This window comes from Felis catus, chromosome B3 (assembly GCF_018350175.1).
Source record: "Felis catus isolate Fca126 chromosome B3, F.catus_Fca126_mat1.0, whole genome shotgun sequence".
NCBI lineage: Eukaryota > Metazoa > Chordata > Mammalia > Carnivora > Felidae > Felis > Felis catus.
In genome coordinates, this window is record NC_058373.1 from 25,813,066 (window position 1) to 25,838,701 (window position 25,636).

General features: G+C 36.5%; 1 protein-coding gene across 3 annotated transcripts in view; it reads right to left on the reverse strand.

Annotated features, from left to right (window-relative positions):
- The window catches only part of GABRB3 (gamma-aminobutyric acid type A receptor subunit beta3), a 466,981-nt gene that overhangs the window by 41,270 nt on the left and 400,075 nt on the right, over positions 1 to 25,636 (reverse strand). For all 3 annotated transcript variants that reach the window (XM_019831992.3, XM_019831993.3, XM_011282816.4), the window contains one exon: positions 1,126 to 1,208. In XM_019831992.3, the coding sequence (XP_019687551.1) occupies positions 1,126 to 1,208 (83 nt within the window). The remainder of the gene's footprint in view (positions 1 to 1,125; positions 1,209 to 25,636) is intronic.

Genomic DNA, 25,636 nt, shown 5'->3' on the forward strand with positions numbered 1-25,636 from the left:
GTATGAGTTCAGAGATTTGGAGTAGGAGCTGCTTCCTTATTTAGGTCCCAAATTTGCCTTCCTGAAATTTCCATCACCTCACTGGGAGTTGTGCCTTCCGGCCATACAGAATCCACTTTACTTCTAAGATAAACCTTCAATTACTGGGAAATCATTATTTTTCCACTGAGCTTTCTGTCCTCCATGCTAAATCTCCCCAGATGATTCCATTATGCATCACTTGACATGATTTCATGTCCCCCACTTTCTGAAAGCATGGCTCTCAGAAAAGTTGACAGTGATATACTGTCGAAATGAGGTGCACAGTGGGGTCAGTTCTATACGGGATGAAAACATGTGTATACCCAGCACAACTTCCCAGTATGGTTGCTCACAATGACACTCACTTCTCACCACAAATGCATCAGTAACACTGCAGTCATTTGCCTTCCCCCTAAAGAAATATGGCAAGACTAAACCTAACTGAGACTAATTATAAACCAATCTATGATAGACCAGGATAAGTAACAACAGAAACAGCAACATCTGGATATGCCAGGAGATGTAGTTCAGGTATCAGGAGGGACACTTGTTTATTAGATAATAAAGATGCAGTTTTCATCCCTCACAAAAAACGTATTCAACACTGAAATACCAATAAGGCATCTGAATCTTTTAAAATTGAGAAAATTGCCAAAATGCAGGAATAGCTTGCTTGTAAAGCTGAGTTCCTGATGGGAAATGAGTTTTACTCCAACTGCCCAGGTTCCCAGGAGTAGAGCCACTCATGTGTGATAAAGCATATTGTGAGAAAATTGCATCTCAGTGTTTTTTCTCTTCTCACTGAATGGATCAAGGTGAGGAGAGCTTGCTTTCTTACATTTCAGTACACCAAGCAGACTCTCTTAATCAGATTAGACAGGAGAACTTCTTTATACTGAGTCTCTGTCTCTGTTTCTGTCTCTGTCTCTCTGTCTCTGTTTCTGTCTCTCTCATGACAGTTAAATTTGTGGAGTGGAGGATTAAGCCTCCTGTATTTAAGATAGTTAAAAACTATGGCAAGAAAATTATATATGCCTTGGAAAAGATGCCAAATAATGACAACACCTAAAATACAGTGAATGAAAAAGAAGTACAGATACCCACAGCTTTCAATTTCCAGCGTGCAGTTCTGCTCATCCAAGGGGTATCTTCTCAAGTCCATCATGCATGCTGCGGTTGTGGTGATTCTGAAATACACAGATGAAGGCATATATTAAAGATGGTATGAGAAAATGTAGCAGAGAAACTGCTTCCAGCTAAACAATGAGTAATGTCCATGTAGGGCATCCTTTCCTCAAAGTACACGTGATTAAACATATTTCATAATGTGTACTGAATAACTTTTCAGTATCCTATAGTCCAGCTTTATCAAGAAAAGCAATATAAAAACTTTAAATCTCTTAAAATTACTCATGTTGACTTTGGATAATCTACGGCAGAGGAAGGTGTTTCTAAGGAAGCTTTGGTCTTCAATTTTTATAGCACAGTTTTATAGCACAGAAAAAACGTATGTGCAGGAACATCACTGATTAGATCAAGATTGAATTCTTTGATGTTCCATGTGAATGTCTATGTAGCTACAGATTCATAGGCTGCACTTTGGAACTCTCAGCCAAGCTTCTGCTTGATCCTATTTTATTATAGTTGTCTTTTGGGCTGGATCCTAATGATTCAGAGTTTCTCACCATGAGATCATATATCTTTTCAAAGAAAATATTTGGTTATGAATTATGAATGAAAATTGAGTTGGTTAGCTTTCCTTAAGGACCTTAAGGTCATCTGCGACCATGGAAAGAATTTATATCATTAACTGTCCAAGGACAGTTAAACCTCCACCATGCAATGGTTAAATCAACTGTACATTAAGAGACAACACTTCTAGAAATGTCAGGTTATTTTCCAACTCTGTCTACAGCTTCATTTTAGGAAAACCAACCTACACAAATCCTCAGTTGAAATGCAATTCAGCCACTATATTTTATACTCTTTTTCTCTAGAATCCCACCCACAGTTACAGATGACTGAACCATTACTTGATCAAGAATCTATGATGTGGCCTTGAGTTAAAAGGCAGAATGGAGCTAAAGGAATTCTCTTACATGGAAGTAAATTAAAGACAGGGCAAGAACAGAGCTGACCTTGCAAGTTCATGAATTAGAGGATTTTGATGTCATTTTGAAATTGGAGAGTGAGGCATGAGAAAGAATAATAGAGGTAGAGAAAATGCAGAGAGTAGATGGTTGAGGAAATAGTGGTCACTATGGCTGGATCACAGAACATGGCCTTGCAGGGCATGTACTACATATTTGAAGGAAGAGCATTTTTATAAATTATGTGGAATGTGTAACTGCCAGCCCTCATTATAGCCATTAGATGGTGGATCAGAAGAATGAAGAAGTAAGAATGTCTTTTCCTGAGATTCGAGTTACCTTGAATTCCCAACCACCTTCCATGTTCCACCTTTCTTGAAGCCCAGTAATAAGCTTTCTCTAGATAGCCTTCCATATGAATATTCTATTTTGGGCTACATGATAAAGTTCTGTTCCTATCAGCAGATCTTAATCAAAACACCAGTAAAACACCAGGCATGTGCCAATTCTGTTGGGCTAGTCTCATTTAACATAAGTGAAGTAGTAAAATATGTCTTTCTATTAGCATATGGATAAGAAGCAGGTTGAGAAAAGTTCTACTCTTCAATGGCCAAAAAGAACAGTGAGGGAAAATGTCAACATATTTGGCAATTATGGATAAATACTAAATTATTCTCTACAAATAGTATGCAAGTGCTATGGAGACATATGCTATAAAGCCCATACCAATGGTGAAAGTGTGTCCTTTCCAAATGTCATAACATTTTCAATTATCATTCTAAGGAGTGGATAACATTCTATAATCCAAAGTCAACACCTAGCTCTTTGGTATATTTTTCCATAGCATCTGACTTTCTAGACAACTGAAGAACCAGCCTCACACTTAAATTCTGGCATGTTTTATGTCATATTGACAACCCAACATCCGTGCAAGATGTCGATAAGGCAAAATTAGAATAAATTTCTGTTAAAATTATGAATTTTATGAAGAAAGGAAAAACATCTCTACTGGAAATATTCAAGTTTTTAAGTTCCTACATATTTTGGTACCTATTCACTTGAAAGGGCCAATAATTGAGATTACGATTTTGTTTTTCTTATTCTCAGTGTCACCGATACAAACAGGAACACAAACATATCCAGATTGTTTAGAGACTCACACTTATTGTGACATTATGTAGTGTGTTTCATGGGCATTACTGGAAGGGGAACATGATGCTGGAAGAATCTATAAAAGGGTATTCAGTATCCAGTATACCTGTTGTCTCGTCTTCTCATTCTGGCATAATACTGCCTATAAAATGGAGCCCTTTTCCTAATTTACTTGAAGAATAAGGTAAAAATATGTATTACTACTCTTCTCCTTATGGAAGAAGTAACAGAGAAACCCTTTCATGATGAAAAGTACGACATGAGCGCCTACTCATGGTACAAAAAGTAAGCATAGGGATGACACATGAAGGAAAGAGGTCTGTGTGCTACTGGGACAGAAAGGTAAGAAAAGGGAAAGGAGGGGTGGGAAGAGGAATCAAGAAGAGTGCAACACTCCAAAACCTCTCCCTGAGCCACAAAACCTTCTTCTAAGTTGGGCTAAATTCATGACTACTAGGGGAGTGAACTTTTTGCATGAATTGGCCAAATTTTGAGGCCTGATGCTTTGCAGAAACTATGGAAGGGAATTTGAATACTCAGAACTGAGACCTCACGCCTAGTTAATGGGAATAGAACAAAGGCAGGAAAGCCACAGTGACTGAATTCCATTTGCATAACCCCCAACCTCTACCCACAACTTTTCATATTTTCCTCAATAAACTTTATTTGTCCTGAGAGGAGAATTTAACCAATATCTAGCTCCATTTCCACAACCCTCTGTAATCTGAGAATTCCACTACCATTTCTAAGGAATAGTGGTAGGGTCAGTGAGAAACATGACTGGCTAAGGAGTTTTGCATTATTACTCTTCAGTAGATACTTTTTTGGAAGTGTCATTGTTTCTTTTTTGTTTTCTAATTGAGAGAGAACAGTGCTTAGAGTGTCTAAGGCTGCAATTTATGCCTATGATAAAAAAAAAAAGAGAGAGAGAGAAAGATGGTAGCCAAGTGACAGAAAAAGTGTCTACCATTCAATATGTACTTTCTTTGCAAATAGTCACACTTCGAGCGTGCTGAAAACAGAAATTAAAAAAAAAAGATGGAGAAGTTGAGAAGTGATGGGTAGAAGACTAGGAAATGCTACAGAAAAGGATTTTGATTTATTATCTCAGGGCTCAGAACAGCATGCTGTCGTATCTGTACTTTATGTAACATTGGTTGAGAGTTTACTTTGTACCCATCTCTATGCTCAGGCCTTAAACAGTCAGGCATTTAATTAATAACCATATTATGAAGGTGTTATTACCATTTTCATTTGAAAGATAAACAAACCAAGGCTAGGAAACATTAAATAGCTTGACCACATTAACAATGCTGCTGGAAGACAGGTACAGAATTCAGATCCAAGCAGACAGAATCCTATACTACCTCTTTAACATCTCTTCTGCCTTAAAGTATGACATACTGTATATTCAACATTTTAAAAGGCTACTCATGGTGTGTGGTTCTTGTTGAAGATCAAAGGAGGTAGAGAAATTTGTAATTATATATATAAATACACATATACATATCTAAAATATATACACATAAAGTATACATATATAATATATACACAGAGAGAGATCATATACATACATGTAATATTCTTATCATATATATGGCAAGTTGTAAATACAATATGTAAAGGAAGATAGTAAATATTCTACATGCTACACGTGCAGTAACAATAGTGATATTTAACCCATTGTGGAATAGGGTAGAATTTAGTAGGTAGTCCTGCTTTTATAAGTGATATATTCCTAAAGATGTGTTTCATAGTCAAAAGTATGAAAATCCAAGGAATAAACTCAAAGTTTATATGAGGAGTGTTATCCCCAGTAAATTTAAAATTCTATTATGTGATAAGTGTCATCTTTGAACACCATCTATAAACTATCCCTGTGTGTCGTTTGCCTGCACAGCTGAGTGAGGAAGCCTGAGTCAAGAGACCCATGGCTTTTAGCATGTTGCAAGATTTTCACTTTGTCTCAATTACATTAAGATTATGAGCTGTACTTTGGTGTCAGCACTTCCATTTTTAAATTTTCACCAATTGAAAATTATAAGGGCAGATGCAAACTCTTCATGTCATTGCACAAATGCAGAATTCTCCGCAGACCACGTGGAGAAGCTGCTGTGGAAATGTTTTTGTTGGTTTATCATGACACTAAATACCATAAACATTTACTTGAAATATTCACTTGTCAGCCAAGGTACAAAAGCCCTCCTTGCCAATGCTGCTGGGAAAGGTGGACTATAGGCAGAGTCTGGGATCGTTACTTGTAGTGAATCATTTAGGCAATGCACACAATCTCTTTATCAACTTGTACTAATCTTTTAGATTCATGGTAAATACCAGACAGGACAGAGATGAAAATGTCCTTGACTGGCATTCTCAGAGCCCTACCAGAACTAAAGTACCTCAGCCCAGCTACCTCTCTTCTCATTACTCCCATTTTAATGTTTTCATTATACTTAGAACCATCTACAATTGGAGCACCATCTATTTGTTGATTTGCAGGTCGCTTTTACTTCCTCAGGCGAGTCTGAGAGCAGGGCCTTGTCTCTCCTGTTGGTGGCCATCCCCTCAATGCCTGAAATAGTTCCTTGCATGCACACAGTAGGTGCCCCATAAATACTCATTGAACAAAAAAATGACTTTGAAGATATGGGGACCAGGCATAAGCACACAGCATGGAACTCAAGAAGTGGAAAAAGAAAGAGATATCTTAACCTTTCTTGGATTTAATCCCCCAAATCTAAGTGTAAGAGGCAACCTGCCCTCTCTCAAGCACTCCAAGCAAGAGCCCTGGCCCTGCACAATTACTGACTCACTGAGAGCTCCATGGGCTCATTTGTCAAGATGACTGGGGGACACCCCCTGTGTTAATAGCCAAGTGGTCTCTGTGAATCTTTCTGCTGCAGAATGAATTCTTAGCGGGCCAATGTTGATGTGCATGAGTTTTATGGCCTCCACTGCAGTGATGATCACAGCAAAATGCAGCCATCAGTGGAATCCTGGCTCTCTGATCACAATCTTGTTAAACTAACAGGACTTAGGAGCAAGTTAGAAGCACCTCCTGTGTGACCTCTGGCTTGCACTTGGGATGCCTAAATGCCTGTGAACTCTGGGCAATTGCTGTGTCTATGGTCATGGGATAGCAGCCCATCTGGACTAGTGCTTTACAGGTAACCATTTATCCATTTACAACAGCTCTATGGTAACTCATAGTCTTCTTCTTCCTGGTTCTCCATATACCAAGTTCATCAGGCATTTTTCCAGGAATAGGAACTCAGATGCTAGGGTTAAGGGCCTAAGTCAAATAACTCAAACTGACTACGTATTATTCTAAAGCAAGTGCTTACTATTCAATGTGGAGAAAACACAAGGAATAAACCAACATTTAAGTTATTCCAATTTTTGTTTTACAAAAAATTTAATAAAGTACATTCATAGTACTGCCCAAAAGCCTTTGCTATGCAGACTCCTTAGCATGTTGCTGGGAAAGTTTTTGGGTTAAATTGATGTTGGCAGTCCCATTCTTTCCTTGCTTCCAAATATCCATGCTCTTAGCCATGTCATTTGAAATTCTCCTCACTAAAAAGAAGCTGTCTGCCCACCTCCTGAATGAGGGCCAAATTGTGACTCACTTTGCCAGAATATGTGGAAGTGACAATGTGCCAGTCTCAAGCTTAGCTCCCAAGAAGCATTCTGTTTCCAGTCTCCTTTTGTGCTTTGCCTTTGTTGTGAGAAAACCATGACCAAATGAGTCCACTGGTCTTAGATGGAGAATGGCCAAGTGGAGAAGTATGGAGGTGCCCACTAATCCCTTGTAGAGACCACCCACCCCCAGTTCTGTGAATGAGCTAGCCAGGATGAGCAGAGATGTTCATTAATCACACAGACACACAGGCAATGAACACTTATTATCATCTGGCATTGAGACTTTCTAGCTGTTTGTTACACAGCAGCATTGTAGCAATAGATAAGAGATATAACAATCAACCAAGATAATAACATACATAGAAAAGCATAAATTCTCTTATACAAAATGGAAATCACAACCTGATACTTCTCAAGAGTGAGATAGGATAGCAAAGCCCTTAGCAGACAGCATTTTTCTAAAACAGGATTATTTATCTCTATGTTTCAGTATAAAACCACTATCATTTTAAATATATCAATTTTGTTGAAATGAGTAGTCATATCAGGAAAATGAGACAGGTCCTGATGTATCTCTTCTTGATTTTCAAACCATATGGTTATAAAGCAACACGAAGGCCACAACTGGTAATAGTGCTGAATTGAAAACCAAAATGAACAGAAAAGTCTGTGCCAGATCCTTAATCATCTGCCAAGAACAGAACTGTCAAAATGGATGATTGAGGAAGTTCTCAAGGAGACTACTACAAGCTCAACCCTCTAAAGAGGAAGGGAGGAACCAATTTGAAAGAACCAGGAAAGTACTCCCTAATTATCTGGATCTGGTTATGTCACTTGGCAGAGCTTCACATCTGGAAGTATGTTGTTCAAAAATGGTAGGCATGAATACATGTGATTATTTTACATTTAAATTTTAATTAAAATTAAATAAAAGTTGAAAATTCAGTTCCTCTGATGCACTAGTCACATTTGAAGTGCTCAGCAGTCACATATGGCTGGAGACTACTATATCAGACAGTACAGATTTTAGAACATCTTCATGACTACAGTGAGTTCCCCTGGAAAGGGCTAGAAGAATAGCATTAGCCAGACAGAATGAGTGGTCTGGCCTTGCCCCATAACCTAAACATCCAGTCCCTCTTTCCCTCTCTCTTTCTATATAGGTTTAGAGGATACAACTCTCTGGTTGAAAGTGGTTGGGGAACACAGCCAAATACATATAACCCATGAGCTCAAAGAAAAGTTATTGGTGCTAAAGGCACAGGGCTTGGAAACCATGCATGCTAGATTAGAAGATATCATTCTAGACTCTGTTCAAATTACCATACATTACACCTGACTTCAAGGCTTAGACAGTTAATCCAGCAGTCAGAAGAGAGGTCCTACTCTGAATGAATGCAATTAGGCATAACAAATGGAGCACATTAACCAATTTTTCAGATTTATACCCTAAGAGGTTAAGGCTTCCAAGGTGAGAATGAGGCTGAAGGACATGAGGGTCACCATATCCATAGTCTCACTAGAAAATCAATTTGTGTCCAGGTTATAGCCTACATAAGCATAACCGTGAATAAAACAAAGAGGTGTTATATGAAAAGTGTGGAAGCATTGAAAATGAAACTTGGAATATTTGGAAAATGTATGTCTAGTAGTCAAAAGGCATGAATGCATATGTGCTCTCTTTAGAACAAAAACAGGGAGACAGGGAAAGAAGAACCTGAGATAAAGGCATAGATAGATTCTGTAAAGCTAAGAAAAAAAGGTTAGGATTCCCAGCCATAGGCACTGAATTGATACTTATACTGAAGACAGAGACAGTAGGCTTGACACAGCTGAAAATAATTTAATGATGTAAATGACTTCTAAAACTTTAATGGGCAAACAAATCACAGAGGGGTTTTGTTAAAATGCAGATTCTGAACAGAAGGTCTGCAGTTCTGAATTTCCTAGATGACAGTGCTGCTGCTGGTCTGGGGACAGTAAAACGGAAGGGAGAAGGCAAACTTGTAGAACCTTCCTAAGGGCAGAGGAAGAAGACAAAGCTTTGAAAAAAGAAGATGATAGGTAAAGGACAGAAAATGGGTATGAAACAGCTTATTAGACAAACAGAGCAAAAACAAATAGCATACAAGTCAACAATTAGTAGAATTAAACATGAAACAATAAAGAATTATTTTTAAAATATATGTAAAACTTACCATTTGCACCATTTTTAAGTGACAGTTTACTGGAAAGTACATTCATATTGTTTTGCAACCATTACCACCATCCATCTCCAGAAGTTTTTCATCATCTCAAACAGAAAACTCTGTACCCATCAAACACTAACTCCTTATTCTCCCCTTCCCCTGGGACCTGGTAACCTCTATTCTACTTTCTCTATAAATTTACTTAGTCTAGGTATCTCTCATAAGTAGAATCATTTAATATTTGTCCTTTTGTGCCAGGCTTAGTTAATTTACGATGTTTTCAAAGTTCATCTTTGTTGTAGCATATATCAGCATTTCACATCTTTTTAAAGCTAAATAATCAATTGTATGATATACTGCATTTTGTTTATTCATATGTTAATGCACATTTGGTTTGTTTCAAACTTTTAGCTATTGTGAATAATGCTGCTGTGAATGTTGGTGTACAACTACCTGTTTGAGTCACTGCTTTTGTTTCTTTTGGTATATACCTAGAATTGGAATTACTGGACTGTATAATAATTCTATGTTTAATTTTTCGAAAAATAGTCACATTGCTTTCCATGGAGTCTGAACTGTTTTATATTCCACCAACAATGCATAAGGATTCCAATTACTCTGTAAGTTTGCCAACACTTCTTTTCTTTTTCTTTTTTTAAATAATAGCCATCTTAATGGGTGTGAAATGGTATCTCACTGTGGTTTTGATATTCATTCCCTTCGCGACTAGTAATGTTAGGTATCTTTTCACATGCTAAGTGGCCATTGGTATATCTTCTTTGGATAAATAGTGTGTTCAAGTCCTTTGGCTATTTTTAAACCGCTTGATTTTTTGTTTTTGTTGACTTGCAGGAGTTCTGTACATAATCTGAATATTAAGTACCCATATCAGATATACAATTTGCAAATATTTTCTCCCATTCCACTGGTTGTCTTCTCAGCCTGTTGACTGTGTTCTTTGATGCACAGAATTCTCTGCTATAGTCCAATTTATATTGTGTTGTTGTTCTTGTTGCCTGCACTTCAATGCCGTATCCAAGAAATCATTGCCAAATCTAATGTCATGAAGCTTTTCCCATCTTTTCCTAAGACTTTTATACTTTTATCTCTCACATTTACATCTATGATCCATTTTGAGCTCATTTTTGTCTCTGGTTTAAGCATGGAACTTCACTCTTACATGAGGATATTCAGCTTTTCCAGCACTATTTATTAAGTATCCTGTCTTTTATTCATTGAATTGTCTTGCCACCCCTGTCAAAAATCATTTGATCATATATGTAAAAGTTTATTTTGAACTCTATTTTATTCTACTGGTCAGTGTGTATATTATTATGCCAGTATTGCAATGTTTTGATTACCAGGGCTTTGTAGTAAGTTTTGAATCAGTAAATGCGAGACGTCCATTTCTGATCTTTTTTCTCAAGATTGTTTTGGATATCTGGGGTTCCATAATTCTGCATGAATTTTAGAATGGGGTTTTCCATGTTACAGAAAAAAGGAATTGGGATTTTGATGGGGATTGCACTGAATGTGTAGATCACTTTAGGTTGTATTTTCATCTTAACAATACCAAGTCTTCCAATCAATGAATACAAGATGTCTTCCATTAAATTATGTCTTCTTTAAATTCCTTCAACAATGTTTTATAGTTTTAGTGTATGAGTCTTTTGCCTCCATCATTAAATTTATCCCTAAGTATTTCATTCTTTCATATGCTAATTTAAATGGAATTGTTTTCTTAATTTCCTGTTTCGATTGCTCATTTTTAACATATAGAAATGCAACTGGTATTTATTTACTATTTTTATGTAAAATTTATTGTCAACCTGGTTTCCATACAACATCCAGTGCTCATCCCAACAGGTGCCCTGCTCAATGCCCATCACTCACTTTCCCCTCCACTCCCACCTCCCCATCAACCCTCAGTTTATTCTCAGTTTTTAAGCTCTCTTATGGTCTGCCTCCTTCCTTCTCTGTAACTTTTTCTTTTCTCCTTTCCCTTCCCCATGGTATTCTGGTAAGTTTCTCAGGATCCACATAAGAGTGAAAACATATGGTATTTGTCTTTCTCTGTGTGACTTATTTCACTTAGCATAACACTTTCCAGTTCCATCCATGTTGCTACAAAAGGCCATATTTCATTCTTTCTCACTGTCAAGTAGTATTCCATTGTATATAAACCACAATTTCTTTATCCATTCATCATTTGATGGACATTTAGATTCTGTCAATAATTTGGCTATTGTTGAAAGTGCTTCTATAAACATTGGGGTACAAGTGCCCCTATGCATCAGCACTCCTGTATCCCTTGGGGAAATTGCTAGCAGTGCTATTGGTGGGTCATAGGGTAGATCTATTTTTAATTTTTTGAGGAACCTCCACACTGTTTTCCAGAGTGGCTGGAATGTAGCCACTCTGACTGGCACGAGGTGATATCTGAGTGTGGTTTTGATTTGTATTTCCCTGATGAGGAGCGACATTGAGCATCTTTTCCTGTGCCTGTTGGCCATCTAGATGTCTTCTTTATTAGAGAAGTGTCCATTCATGTTTTCTGCTCATTTCTTCACTGGATTACTTGTTTTTGGGTGTGGAGTTTGGTGAGTTCTTTATAGACTTTGGATACTAGCCCTTTGTCCAATATGTCATTTGCAAATATCTTTTCCCATTCAGTCATTTGCCTTTTAGTTTTGTTGATTGTTTCCTTTGTAGTGAAGAAGATTTTCATCTTCATGAGGTCCCAATAGTTCATTTTTGCTTTTAATTCCCTTGCGTTTGGAGATATATCAAGTAAGAAATTGCTGCGGCTGAGGTCAGAGAGTTTTTTTCCTGCTTTCTCCTCTAGGGTTTTGATGGTTTCCTGTCTCACATTCAGGTCCTTCATCCATTTTGAGTTTATTTTTAGAATGGTATAAGAAAGTGGTCTAGTTTCATTCTTCTCCATATTGCTGTCCAGTTCTCCCAGCACCATTTGTTAAAGAGACTGTCTTTTTCCCATTGGATAGTATTTCCTGTTTTGTCAAAGATTACTTGGGCATACATTTGTGGGTCCAATTCTGGGGTCTGTATTCTGTTCTATTGGTTTCTGTGTATTTTTGTGCCAATACCATGCTGTCTTGATCATTACAGCTTTGTAGTAGAGGCTAAAGTCTGGGATTGTGATGCCTCCGCTTTGGTTTTCTTCTTCAATATTACAATGGCTATTCATGGTCTTTTGTGGTTCCATACAAATTTCAGGATTGCTTATTCTAGCTTCAAGAAGAATGCTGGTGTAATTTTGATTGGGATTGCATTGAATGTGTAGATAGTGTTGGGGAGTATTGACATTTTAACAATATCTACCCTTCCAAACCATGAGCACGAAATGTTTTTCCATTTCTTTGTATCTTCTTCAATTTCCTTCATAAGCTTTCTATAGTTTTAGCATAAACATCTTTTACATCTTTGGTTAGGTTTATTCCTAGGTATTTTATGATTCCTGGTGCAACTGTGAATGGGATCAGTTTCTTTATTTATCTTTCTGTTGATTCACTATTGGTGTATAAGAATGCAACTGATTTCTTTACATTAATTTTGTATCCTGCAAATTTGCTGAATTCAGGTATCAGTTCTAGCAGACTTTTGGTGGGATCTATTGGGTTTTCCATGCATAATATCATGCCATTTGCAAAAAAGTGAAAGCTTGGCTTCATTTTTCCCAACTTTGATGCATTTGATTTCCTTTTGTTGTCTGATGCTGATGCTAGAACTTCCAACACTATGCTAAATGACAGTGAGAGAGTGGACATCCCTGTCGTGTTCCTGATCTCAGGGGGAAAGCTCTCAGTTTTCCCCCATTGAGGATGAGATTAGCTGTGGGCTTTTCATAAATGGCTTTTATGATGTTTATCTATGTTCCTACTATCTTGACTCTCTCGAGGATTTTTATTAAGAAAGGATGCTGAATTTTGTCAAATACTTTTTCCGCATGAATTGACAGGATCATATGGATTTATCTTTTCTTTTATTAATGTGATGTGTCACATTGATTGATTTGCAAATGTTGAACCAGCCCTGCAGCTCAGGAATGAATCCCACTTGATCTTGGTGAATAATTCTTTTTTATATTCTGTTGAATTAGATTTGCTAGTATCTTGCTGAGAATTTTTGCATCCATATTCATCAGGGATATTGGCCTGTAGTTCTCTTTTTTTACTGGGTCTCTGTCTGGTTTAGGAATCAAAGTAATACTGGCTTCATAGAATGAGTCTGGAAGTTTTCCTTCCCTTTCTATTTCTTGGAATAGATTGAGAAGGATAGGTATTATCTCTGCTTTAAATGTCTGGTAGAATTTCCCTGGGAAGCCATCTGGTCCTGGACTCTTATTTGTTGGGAGATTTTTGATAACTGATTCAATATCTTCGCTGGTTGTGGGTCTGTTCAGGTTTTCTATTTCTTGCTGTTTGAGTTTTGGAAGAGTGTGGGTGTTCAGGAATTTGTCCATTTCTTCCAGGTTGTCCAATTTGTTGGCATATAATTTTTCATAGTATTCCCTGATAATTGCTTGTATTTCTGAGGGATTGGTTGTAATGATTCCATTTTCATTCATGATTTTATCTATTTGGGTCATCTCCCTTTTCTTTTTGAGAAGCCTAAGGTTTTTTTGTTTATTTTTTCAAAAAAGCAACTCTTGGTTACATTGATCTGCTCTACAGTTTTTTTAGATTCTATATTGCTTATTTCTGCTCTGACTTTATTATTTCTCTTTTTCTGCTGGGTTTGGGGTATCTGTGCTGTTCTGCTTCTAGTTCCTTTAGGTGTCCTGCTAGATTTTGTATTTGGGATTTTTCCTGTTTCTTGAGATTGGCCTGGATTGCAATATATTTTCCTCTCAGGACTGCCTTAGCTGCATCCCAAAGTGTTTGGATTGTTGTATTTTCACTTTTGTTTGTTTCCATATACTTTTTAATTTCTTCTCTAATTACCTGGTTGACCCATTTATTCTTTAGTAGGGTGTTCTTTAGCCTCCATGCTTTTGGAAGTTTTCCAGACTTTTCCTGTTGTTGATTTCAAATTTGATAGCATTGTGGTCTGAAAGTGTGCATGGTATGATCTCAATTCTTTTATACTTATGAAGGGCTTTTTTGTGACCCAGTGTGTGATCTATCTTGGAGAATGTTCCATGTGCACTCGAGAAGAAAGTATATTTTGTTGCTTTGAGATGCAGAGTTCTAAATATATCTGTCAAGTCCATCTGATACAATGTATCATTCAGGGCCCTTGTTTCTTTATTGATGCTGTGTCTAGATGATCTATCCATTGTTGTAAGTGGGGTATTAAAGTCCCCTGCAATTACCACATTCTAATCAATAAGGTTGCTTATGTTTGTGATTAATTGTTTTTATATATTTGGGGGCTGCCGTATTCGGCACATAGACATTTATAATTGTTAGTTCTTCCTGATGGATGGACCCTGTAATGATTACACAATGCTTTTCTTCATCTCTTGTTACAGCCTTTAATTTAAAGTCTAGTTTGTCTGATATAAGTATGGCTACTCCAGCTTTCTTTTGACTTCCAGTAGTCTGATAGATAGTTCTCCATCCCCTCACATTAAATCTGAAGGTGTCCTCAGGTCTAAAATGAGTCTCTTGTAGATAACAAATAGATGGGTCTTGGTTTTTTTTTATCCAGTATGATACCCTATGTCTTTTTATTGGAGCATTTAGTCTATTTACATTCAGTGTTATTATTGAAAGATATGGGTTTAAAGTCATTGTGATGTCTGTAGGTTTCATGCATGTAGTGATGTTTTTGGTACTTTGTGGTCCTTGCAACATTTCACTCACAGAGTCCCCCTTAGGATCTCTTGTAGGGCTGGTTTAGTGGTGATGAATTCTTTCCATTTTTGTTTGTTAGGGAAAATCTTTATCTCTCCTTCTATTCTGAATGACAGACTTGCTGGATAAAGGATTCTCGGCTGCATATTTTTTTCTGTTCATCACATTGAAGATTTCCTGCCATTCCTTTCTTGCCTGCCAAGTTTCAGTAGATAGGTCTGTCCCTACTCTTATGAGCTTACCTTTGTAAGTTAGAGTCTGTTTATCCCTAGCTGCTTTCCGAATTTTCTCTTTTGACAGTTTCACTATGATATGTCATGCAGAAGATCGATTCAAGTTACCTCTGAAGGGAGTTCTCTGTTTCTCTTGGATTTCAATGCCTTTTTCGTTCCCCAGCTCAGGGAAATTCTCAGCTATGATTTGTTCAAGTACCCCTACAGCTCTTTTCTCTCTCTCTTCTTCTTCTGGAATTCCTATGATTTGGATATTGTTCTGTTTGATTGCATCACTTAGTTCTCTCATTCTCCCCTCATACTCCTGGATTTTTCATCTCTCTTCTCAGCTTCCTCTTTTTCCATAATTTTACCTTCTGATTCATTTATTCTCTCCTTTGCCTCTTCAATCCATCCTATGTCTGGCTCTATTTTATTTTGCACCTCATTTATAGCAGTTTATAGTTCCTCATGACTATTTTTTAGTCCCTTGATCTCTGTAGCAATAGATTCTCTGCTGTCCTGTATGCTTTTTACAAACCCAGCAATGAACTGTATGACTATTATTCTAAATTCTTATTCCATTATATTGCTTAAATCGTTTTTGATCAATTCATTAGCTGTTGCTACTTCTTGGAGTTTCTTTTGAGGAGAATTCTTCCATTTCATCATTTTGGGTATTCCCTGAGTAGCCCCAAACTCAGGGCACTTCCCCTGCTCTGTCAGGAGAAACTTGTGTCGGTGGGTGGGGCCATATTCAGACCCAATGTCTGCCCCCAGCCCACTGCTGGGGACACAGTAAGACTGGTGTGTACCTTATCTTCCTCTGTCCCAGGGGCAGGACTCACTGTGGAGTGGTGTGGCCCCTGTCTGGGCTGCTTGCACACTGCCAGGCTTGTGGTGCTGTCTCGATGGGATCTGGCCAAGGGTGTATTAGACGGGGTGGGTCCGCAAGGTGCACAGGGGTGGGAGAGGAAGGCTTAGCTAGCTTTGCAGTTGGTGGTCCCCTGAAGGAGGGGCCCTGCAGCACTGGGAGGGAGGCAGGCCTGTCTGAGGGATGGATCCACAGAAGCACTGTTGTGGGCATTTGCGTGGTGCAAGCAAGTTTTGTGACTGGAACTGGTTCCCTTTGGAATTTCAGCTGGGGAATGGGAGAGAGAGATGGTGCTTGCCAGCCCTTGTTCCCCAGCGAAGCTGAGCTCTGTTTTCTGGAACTCAACAACTCTCCCTCCTGGCATCCTCTTGGCCTCCACTCTCTCCAAGAGCAGAGCTGTTGACTTTTCAAATTCCAGATATTATGCCCCGCTGGTTGTCAGAACTCATGGAGTTCAGCCCCTCTGCTTTTGCAAGCCAGACTTTGGGGGGCTCTGCCTTGCCAGGTAGGCTCTGCCTCCACCACCTCGGCTCCCTCCTGCCAGTCCATGTAGCGTGCACCACCTCTCCACCCTTCCTACCCTCTTCTGTGGGCCTCTTATCTAAGCTTGGCTCTGGAGAGTCCTTTGTGGTAGTCTTTTGGCAGTTTTCTGGGTTATTAAGCAGATGTGGGTGGAATCTAAGCAATCAGCAGGACGAGGTGAGCCCAGTGTCCTCCTACGCTGCCATCTTCCCAGGTCTCTCTGCAACTAGTTTTTTATATGTTGATTTTGAAATGTGTAGTCTTGTTGAATTCATTTTTTAGAAGAACAGGTTAGGGGGAGGTGTTGCATGAAATCTCTAGGTTTTCTACATAAAATCATATTTTCTGAAGACAAATTTACTTCTTTTCCAATTAAAACAGATATAGCATAAGTAAACATCCTTGTTACTGATATTAAGGGAAAAGATTTCAGCTTTTCACAAATGAATAGGAATTTAATTGGAAGTTTTTAATGTATGTTCCTTATCATGTGAGGGGGTTGCCATCAATTCCTACTTCTTTGCACATTTTTATCATAAAAGGGTGTTCAATTTTGTTAAATACTTTTCTGCATCAATTGAAATATGTTTTTTTTTTCTTTTCATTTTTTTAATGTTATTTTCCTATGTTGACCCATACTTGCATTCCAGGAATAAGTACCACTTTATCAAGGCATGTGTTGCTGAATCCAGCTTGCTAGTAATTTTGGGGGGGGATTTCTGCATTAATATTAATCAGGGTTATTGATCTGTGGTTTTCTTATAGTGTTTTTTCTGGCTTTGGTGTCAGGGTATAATGTTGGCTTCATAGAATGAGTAAGGAAGCATTTTGTCCTCATCAGTTTTTGGGAAGAGTTTGACTTTTTGTGGGTTAATTCTTCACTTGATTTAACTGGGAGTAATTCTTCTTTGCATATTTGGTAAAATACACCAGTGAAGCCATTTCGTCCAAGGCTGGTTTGTTTTGTTTTGTTTTGTTTTGTTTTAAGTTACTGATTCAATTGCTACAGTAATTGTAAGTCTGTTCATATTTTCTTTGTTTATATATCAGTTTTGCATGCTTCTATAAATTCATCCATTTCATCCAGGTTATCTCATTTGTTGGCATATAATTTTTCATAGTATTCACTTGAAAATCTTTGTATTTTGTAAAATTGGTACTAATGTTCTCCTTTTCATTCCTGATTTTTGTTATTTGAGTCTTCTTTATTTTTTCTTGGTCTAACTAAAGATTTGTCCACTTAGTTGATCGTTTCAAAGGACCACATTTTCATTTCATTGATTTTTCTACATAGCATTAGTACTCTATATTTTTTCTATCTCTACTCTACTCTTTATTATTTGCTTCTTTGTGTTAGCTTTCATTTTAATTTACTTTTCTTTTTTTAGTTCCCTAAGATAGGGAACTAGGATAGTTCGATTCTTATTTTCAATGTATATGTCTACAGGTATAAATTTCCCTCTTAACATTGCTTCCCAGCATCTCATATTTTTTTTATTATTGTAGAACTTTATAATTCTCATTTCAATTCTGTATATATTTGAAATTCTGATGTCTCATGTATATATGTTTATAACCATCAAATCTTGGACAATTGACTTTTATCATCAATATACAGTATTTTACTTTGTCTTAGTGTAGTCTTTGACCTAAAGTCTATTTAATCTCATATTAGTATAGCCACCTCAGCTCTCTTTTCATTACTATATGTATAGAATATACATTTTTATATCCTTTCACTTTAAATTTATTATGTCTTTAGAACTAAAGTGAGTCTTTCATAAATAGCATATAGATGGATCCTGTTTTGTTTTTTTAGCCATTTTTCCAATCTTTAGCTCTTGTGCAAAGAGTTTAATCTATTTATATTCTTTATCTATTTATCTACTATCTATCTATCTATCTATCTATTTATCTATCATCTATGATCTATTTATTTATTTTAGAGAGAGTGAGGGAGGGGGAGAGAAAGAGAGAGAAAGAAAGAGAGAGAGAGAGAGAGAGAGAGCAAGAGAGTCTTAAGTAGGTTCTATATCCAGCACAGAGCCCAATGCAAGGCATGATATCAAGATCCTGGGATCATGACCTGAGCCAAAATCGAGAGTTGGGCGCTTAACCAACTGAGCCATCCAGGCACACCAAATCTATTTATATTTAAAGTGGTCATGAATAAGGAAAGGCTTCTTTCTTTTTTCTGTTTTCTGTATATCCTATAGCCTTTTGTTCCTTCATTTCCCCTATCTTTTTCTTTTCTGTTTAGCTGACTTTTTTGTGAGATATTTTGATTCTCTTCTCATTTCCTTTATGTATATTCTTTATTTTTATGTTTATTTATTTATTTATTTTGAGAGAGAAAGCACCCATGATCAGCAGGTGTACAGAGAGAAAGTGAGAGAGAATCCCAAGCAGGCTCCACGCTGTCAGTGCAGAGCCTGACATGGTGCTTAATCTCATGAATTGTGAGATCATGACCTGAGCTGAAATCAAGAGTCAGATGCACTTAACTGACTGAGCCACACAGGCACTCCTCCTTTACATATATTCTATAGACAATTTCATTTTGGTTACCCTGGAGATTATATAGGACATCCTGACATAATAACCTAATATTAATTAACATAAGCTTTACTTTAACAACATATAAAATCTCTACTCAATTTGCTTTGCACTACCCTATGTTATTGATGTTACAAGTTACATCTTCATACCTTATGTAGCTAATGACAAAGCTTCATAATTATTTTTAAGCTTGTGTCTTTTCAATAACAGAAAAAATGAAGTTACAAAAAAATTAAAGTAATACTCATTTCATTTACTTTTACTGGAGATTTTTTAAAAATCTATATATACCTTCAAGTTACTGTCTAGCATCTTTTCATTTCAAACTGAAATGAAAGTAGCCTTTTTGAGGCACAGGTCTAGTGGTAATAAAAATCCCTCAGCTTTTGTTTACCTGGGAATTTATTAATCCCTACTCCTGAAGGACAGTTTTGTCAGATTTAGAATTTGCTATTCATAAGTTTTATCTTTCAACAATTCAAATATTTAATCATTCCCCTGCCTTCTAGCCTCCAAGGCTTCTGATGGAAAAAAAATGGCCCATAATCTTTTTTGAGGCTCCCCTATATAGGATGAGTCACTTCAGTCTTGATGACTTAAAGATTCTCCCTGTATATGTGACTTTTCATGTTCAATTGTACGTGTCTTTGTGTTGGTCTCTTTGGTTTTTTCCTACTTGGAGCTTTTTGAGCCTTTTGGATTTATAGATTCATATTTTTCATCAACTTCAGGAATTTTTTAGCCAATATTTCTTTGAATAATTTTTGAACACCTTTCTCACTCCCATCTCTTGGTGGACCTGATGGTTTCTTACAAGTCCCTTAGGCTTCATTCATTTTTCTTTGATCATTTTTCTTTCTGTTATCCTACTTGATTTTAATTGTTCTGTCTTCAAATTTGCTTATTCTTTCTTCTGGTTACTGAAATCTCGGTGAAATTCCCTCTAGTGAATACTTCAATTGCTGTGTCATTCAGCTTCAGGATTTGTTTGGTTCCTTTTATAACTTCTATCTCTTTATTGCATTCTGTTCATTTTATTCATACATCATTTTATCAATTTCCTTCAGTTTCTTTGTTCATGTTTCCCTTCAGCTTTTTGAGCATAGTTAAGGCAGACATTTTAGTCTTCATCTATTAAATCCAATGTTTTTGTATATTCAATAATGGTTTTGTCAATTTATTGTTTTTTCCTTTGAATGAGTCATGTTTTATTTTTTCTTTGTATGTCTTGCAATATTTTTTTCTTGAAAATTGGGCATTTGACTATTATAATGTTACAACCCTGACAATCAAGTTTTTCTTCTTTCTATTGTTCATTTTTAGGAAGGCTTTATCCATTTATTTTGAAGTATTTCTAATCATGTTTTAAAAAGACTTTTCCTTGTCAGTATAATCAGCAAAATCTTTGTTCTATTAGTTCATGTTCAGCTGATGTTTCAACAAAGATGTTTTTGAATGACAGGAGCTAAAATAAACAAACAGAAACTCAAGCAAACAAATAAATAAAAAGAGAGAACAGCCACCTCTTCTGTCTTTGTAGACTGGCTCTGTCCTGGCACATTCTTCACCACATAGCTAGGATGGCTCTGAGTTTAGGGATCAGCCAGGGTAAAAACTTAAGGTCTTCTCAGGACTTTTTCTGAGAATATGTTTTGCCTGCGTATATGCATAACTTTCTTAATTCTGTACACTTAGCTGTTTTTTTTAAATGTTTGTTTATTTTTAATAGAGAGAGAGACAGAATGTGAGCAGGGGAGTGGTAGAGAGAGAGGGAAACACAGAATCTGAAGCAGGCTTCAGGCTCTGAGCTGTCAGCACAGAGCCCAACGCGGGGCTCAAACTCATGAAACATGAGATAACGACCTTAGCCGAAGTTGGACACTTAACCAACTGAGCCACCAGGCACCCCTAACTGCTTTTGAATAACATGATTTCTCAGTCTTACTTCAGCTTCTTCTTTGAGCCTTACATGATCTATTTTATATTTCTACCCCGAGTCTCTTGACCTAGACATCCATGAGTTATAGACATATTGTAGCCTTTATGACCATAACCTGACTTTTTTCCTGCCTGCATTTTGAGTTATGCAAAATAGATATGAGCATCTTGTTTCAGTCCTTCAGGTATCCTCCAGACAGTTTAGAACATATGTACACCATATTTACAAACAAGGTCTCTTCTGTGTCACCAGTGTAAGGGAGGAAACTGGCAACTGGGCTCCTACCTGTCCTTGCATCAGGGAGGGGATGGGGAAATGGCAGGTAAAAATATCACAAAACTTTCCAATTCTTTTTAATATAGTTTTGTTTTCCTTTATTTGGCATTTGTTTGGTTTCTGCAAACTTTAGAATATTTTTCAGAGCTCCTACAAAGTTGTTTCAGACAGCTTCTGCCTATTTTTGATATTTCTATAAAGAAACAAGAGCTTAAAGTTTCTTAGTCTGCTATTTTGCTAATGTCACTCAATAATAACATCTTTAAAATAGAGAGAATTTTCCTGAAAAACATGAATTTTCAAGATTGATGCAAGAAGAAAACCTAGAGAGACATAAAAGTATAGCCATGTGTGCCAGGGTAGAAAATGTCATTCAAGAACCTATTCAACATACCATGCATCTATAGAAAACATTTCATATGATGTGTATATTTATAACTAATTTTTTAGAGTACTTACAGGAATACTAATCTTTTAGGAATATTTACTTGTATAATATAATCTATTACAGAACATATTAAAAGAAATCTTCTTGATTCATATTATGTCAAAACATACCATGAAATACAAAGACAGATGTAATTCATTGATATATTTAACAGAATCTATATGGTATATATCACAAATGTGTGAAAGTGCCCCACTTTACCACCTCACCATTGGACAATTTACTAAGGAATTTCAGTGAATTGGCTCATGGTTCTTAGAAGTTTCAGGTAAGTCATAGATCTTAATAAGAGTCACAGTAATAAGAGACAAAGAATTAGTCTGGGAATAGATTTCTTGAGACAGTTTCCAGCCATCCTTCTAGGAGATTAATACCGTCAGTTGGGACTCCAGGAGCAATGGTACCTGTTTCACACTTGGGACAAATTGAGTAGTTTTGAGGCAGCAGAATAGAGGAAACTGAATGGGGAATGGATCGTCATAATAGCAATGCAGGCATACTTCCTGTGGATCACACATGAGCTATGTGTAAAAATAGGAAGATCCAAAGTCATCTTGGATTCTCTACAAGAGGCCTGCCAAGATGGCAGAGACAAGCTGACCATGAAAGATGGATTCCTAGAGCTGAGAAAAGAGTTCTAAGAGACTTCATGAAATAAAAACATATCCTACCCTCCTACTCCCCTAACCCTCAGTGCTGGTCAAGGGACCAGCTGGAGAAAGGTGCCTTATGGTGGGAAACTCTGAGAAGTGTTAATTTTCAGTATCTTCTAAGTCCAAAGAGTATGAAGTCACAAGAAAGTGGTACTAGTTCAAGTAAAACTTTTCTTATTTTCCCTCCAAATCCTAAATTTTCACAATGGGAGAGGTCACATTGTTATCAACCTCGGTTGTGGGGTGGGGGTGGGTTATAGAAGAGAAATCAGAAAGGCTGAATCAGAATATAGAATCAGAAAGGCTGAAAAGTCAACTACCCTTCCTTTGCCGTTACAGTCTTCTAGTCTGTAATAAGGCTGGGCTGTGGAAAGGGAAAATAATAATGCTAAATCTGAATTTAGTATTAAACACTGACTTCAGAATTGTTGTGTAACATAATGATGGAAAAGAACTAATACTAAAACATTGGCAGAAAACCATAATATCTGCCAAAATTTTTACCCATGGTGAAGAAATTTCATACCCCAATGAACAGTGTATAAGGGGATAGTGGGTAACAAACAAAATTGCATTATGACTAGATCACAAGGTATGCTTAAAAACAATAAACTGTTTGTTTAAGCAATTATAAAAGAACAATTATAACAACATATTTATTGATATCTCTCCTCAGGAGAGGGAAAGAAAAACAAAAATAAACTAATGGGACTACACCAAAATATAAAGCTTTTGCACAGCAAAGGAAACCATCAACAAAACAGAAAGACAACCTAGTGACTTAGAAAGGATATTTGCAAATGATATATCTGATAAGGGATTAATATTGAAACTATGTGAAGAACACAACTCAACATAAAAAAAAATCTGATTAAAACATTTGTAGAGAACCTGAATAGACATTTTTCCAAAGACATACAGATAGCCAATAGAAATACAAAAAAAAAAAAGTTAAACATCACTAATTATCAAGAAAAACATCAATCCATCATCCATCAATCATCAAAACCACAATGAGCTATCACCTCGCACCAGGCAATGGCAAGTATTAAGTATTAAAAAAAGATAAGAAATAACAACCGTTGGCAAGGATGTGGAGAAAAGGGACCCCCCCAAGCACTATTGGTAGGAACGTAAATTAGTGCAACCACTATGGAAAACAGTATGGAGGTTACTCAAAAAAATAAAAATAGAAATCCCATATATTTCAGTAATTACACTATGGACATTTACCTGCCACCCCAAATGAAGACCCTTATTCAGAAAGATATATGCACCCCTATGTTTATTACAGTATTATTTACAACACCCAAGATATGGAAGCAACTTGCATTCATTGACAGATGACTAGATAAAGAAAATGTGATACATACACATACAATAGAATATTACTCAGCCATAAAAAGAAATGAATTCTTGCGATTTGCAACAATATGGATGAAATTACAGGGTATTATACTAAGAGAAGTAAGTCAGACAGAAAAAGACAAATACTGTAAGCTTTCATTTCTATGTAGAATACAACCAAACAAGCAAGCAAACAATAAATAACAGACTCTTAAATACAGAGAAGAAATTGGTGGCTGCCAGAAGGGAGAGGGTGGGGGGATGGGTGAAATACATAAAGAGAATCAAGAAGTACAAACCTCTAGTCATAAAATAAATAAGTCACAGAATGAAAGTACAGCACAGGGAGTATAGCCAATCATATTATAATATTGCATGGTGAAGATAATGACTACACACATCATGGTAGGCTTGAGTAATATATAGAATTGTTGAATCAACATGTTGCATAGCTGAAACTAAGAGAACATTGTATGTGAATTATATATCAATTAAAAAAATTGTAAATTAGCCATGGACAAAACAAATGTAATGGTTTTTAAAGAGTATTGCCCACCATGATAAAATAGGATTTATATAAGGAATTCAAGGATGAATCAAGGTAGGAATTATTACATCTCAATTACAGGTTAAGTTAGGAAAATGAGCAAACAGAGAGTTAATTAATAAACCACTTTTACTTCTGATATGTAAAGAAAAAGTAATCTAGGGTCAGTTATCTGATTTATAATTAGTTGTTGAATATAAACTCCATAATTTTGTGATATCTGTGTTGTTCAACTCATGAGATAGTTCCCAGAAACTAATTTATAGTGTATTTATATTTTTTTTGAAAGAGAGTCAGAGCTCAAGTGGGGGAGGGGACTAGAGAGACAGAGACACAGAATCTGAAGCATGCTCCAGGCTCTGAGTTGTCAGTACAGAGCCCAACGTGGGGCTCGAACTCATGACCCGTGAAATCATGACCTGAGCTGAAGTTGGATGCCCAACCAACGGAGCCATCCAGATGCCCCCATAAATATATTGTTTTAACGGAAGTAAAAGAATGAGTCATAATTACCGTAAACTGAAAATGCAAATCATGTTTCATAGTGGGATGCAAGAAGCACTCTTCTTTTAACAAAGAACTAGGAAATACTGTACATTATTATCCTTACTGTGTTTCGTTTTCTGAAAGCAGAAATCAATGCAATAAAACAGGAAATAGAAATAAGAGTAAAACTAATGAAAATGAACACAAAAAACCCATCATTATAAGCATTATGATTATTAGACTAAAATTCTGAAGATTACTAACTAAACTGTAAGCCTGGATGGATATGATACTGGATAAATGCCTAAACAAAGAGCTATAAACAAATAGGTTATAGCTTTCCCACATATTAGTAGAAGACAGTTTAAAAATAACACAAAAATGATCCCATTCCTAACAGTATCACACATAAAAAATAGGAATATCCTTACCAATATATGAGACGGCTGTCTGAAGAAAATGATAAAACTGCTACAAGTCATGAATGAATGCAGACATGAATGAATGCAGAAAAGTCACAGTTATGTAGGAAAGATTGAATATAGTATAGCATTTGTTCAATGTTTATCGAGCGTAATTCCAGCCAACATTTCAAACTGTATTTTTTAGAATTTGCTAAAACAGATGATTGTTCATGTGGAAAGATAAACTGGTAAGTATAGAAACAAATAGCTAACTATTTGAGAAGAAAAAATTTGAAAAGCTGCCTTATATACACCAAGATAAATTCTGATGGATTAAGAACCTAAATGGAAAATATAAAAATAAAAGTACTACAGAAAGAAGAATTAGAATTTAAGTTTAATTCTCATACAATATTTTTTTCCACCCGAGACAATAGTAGATTTTTGGGATGGAAC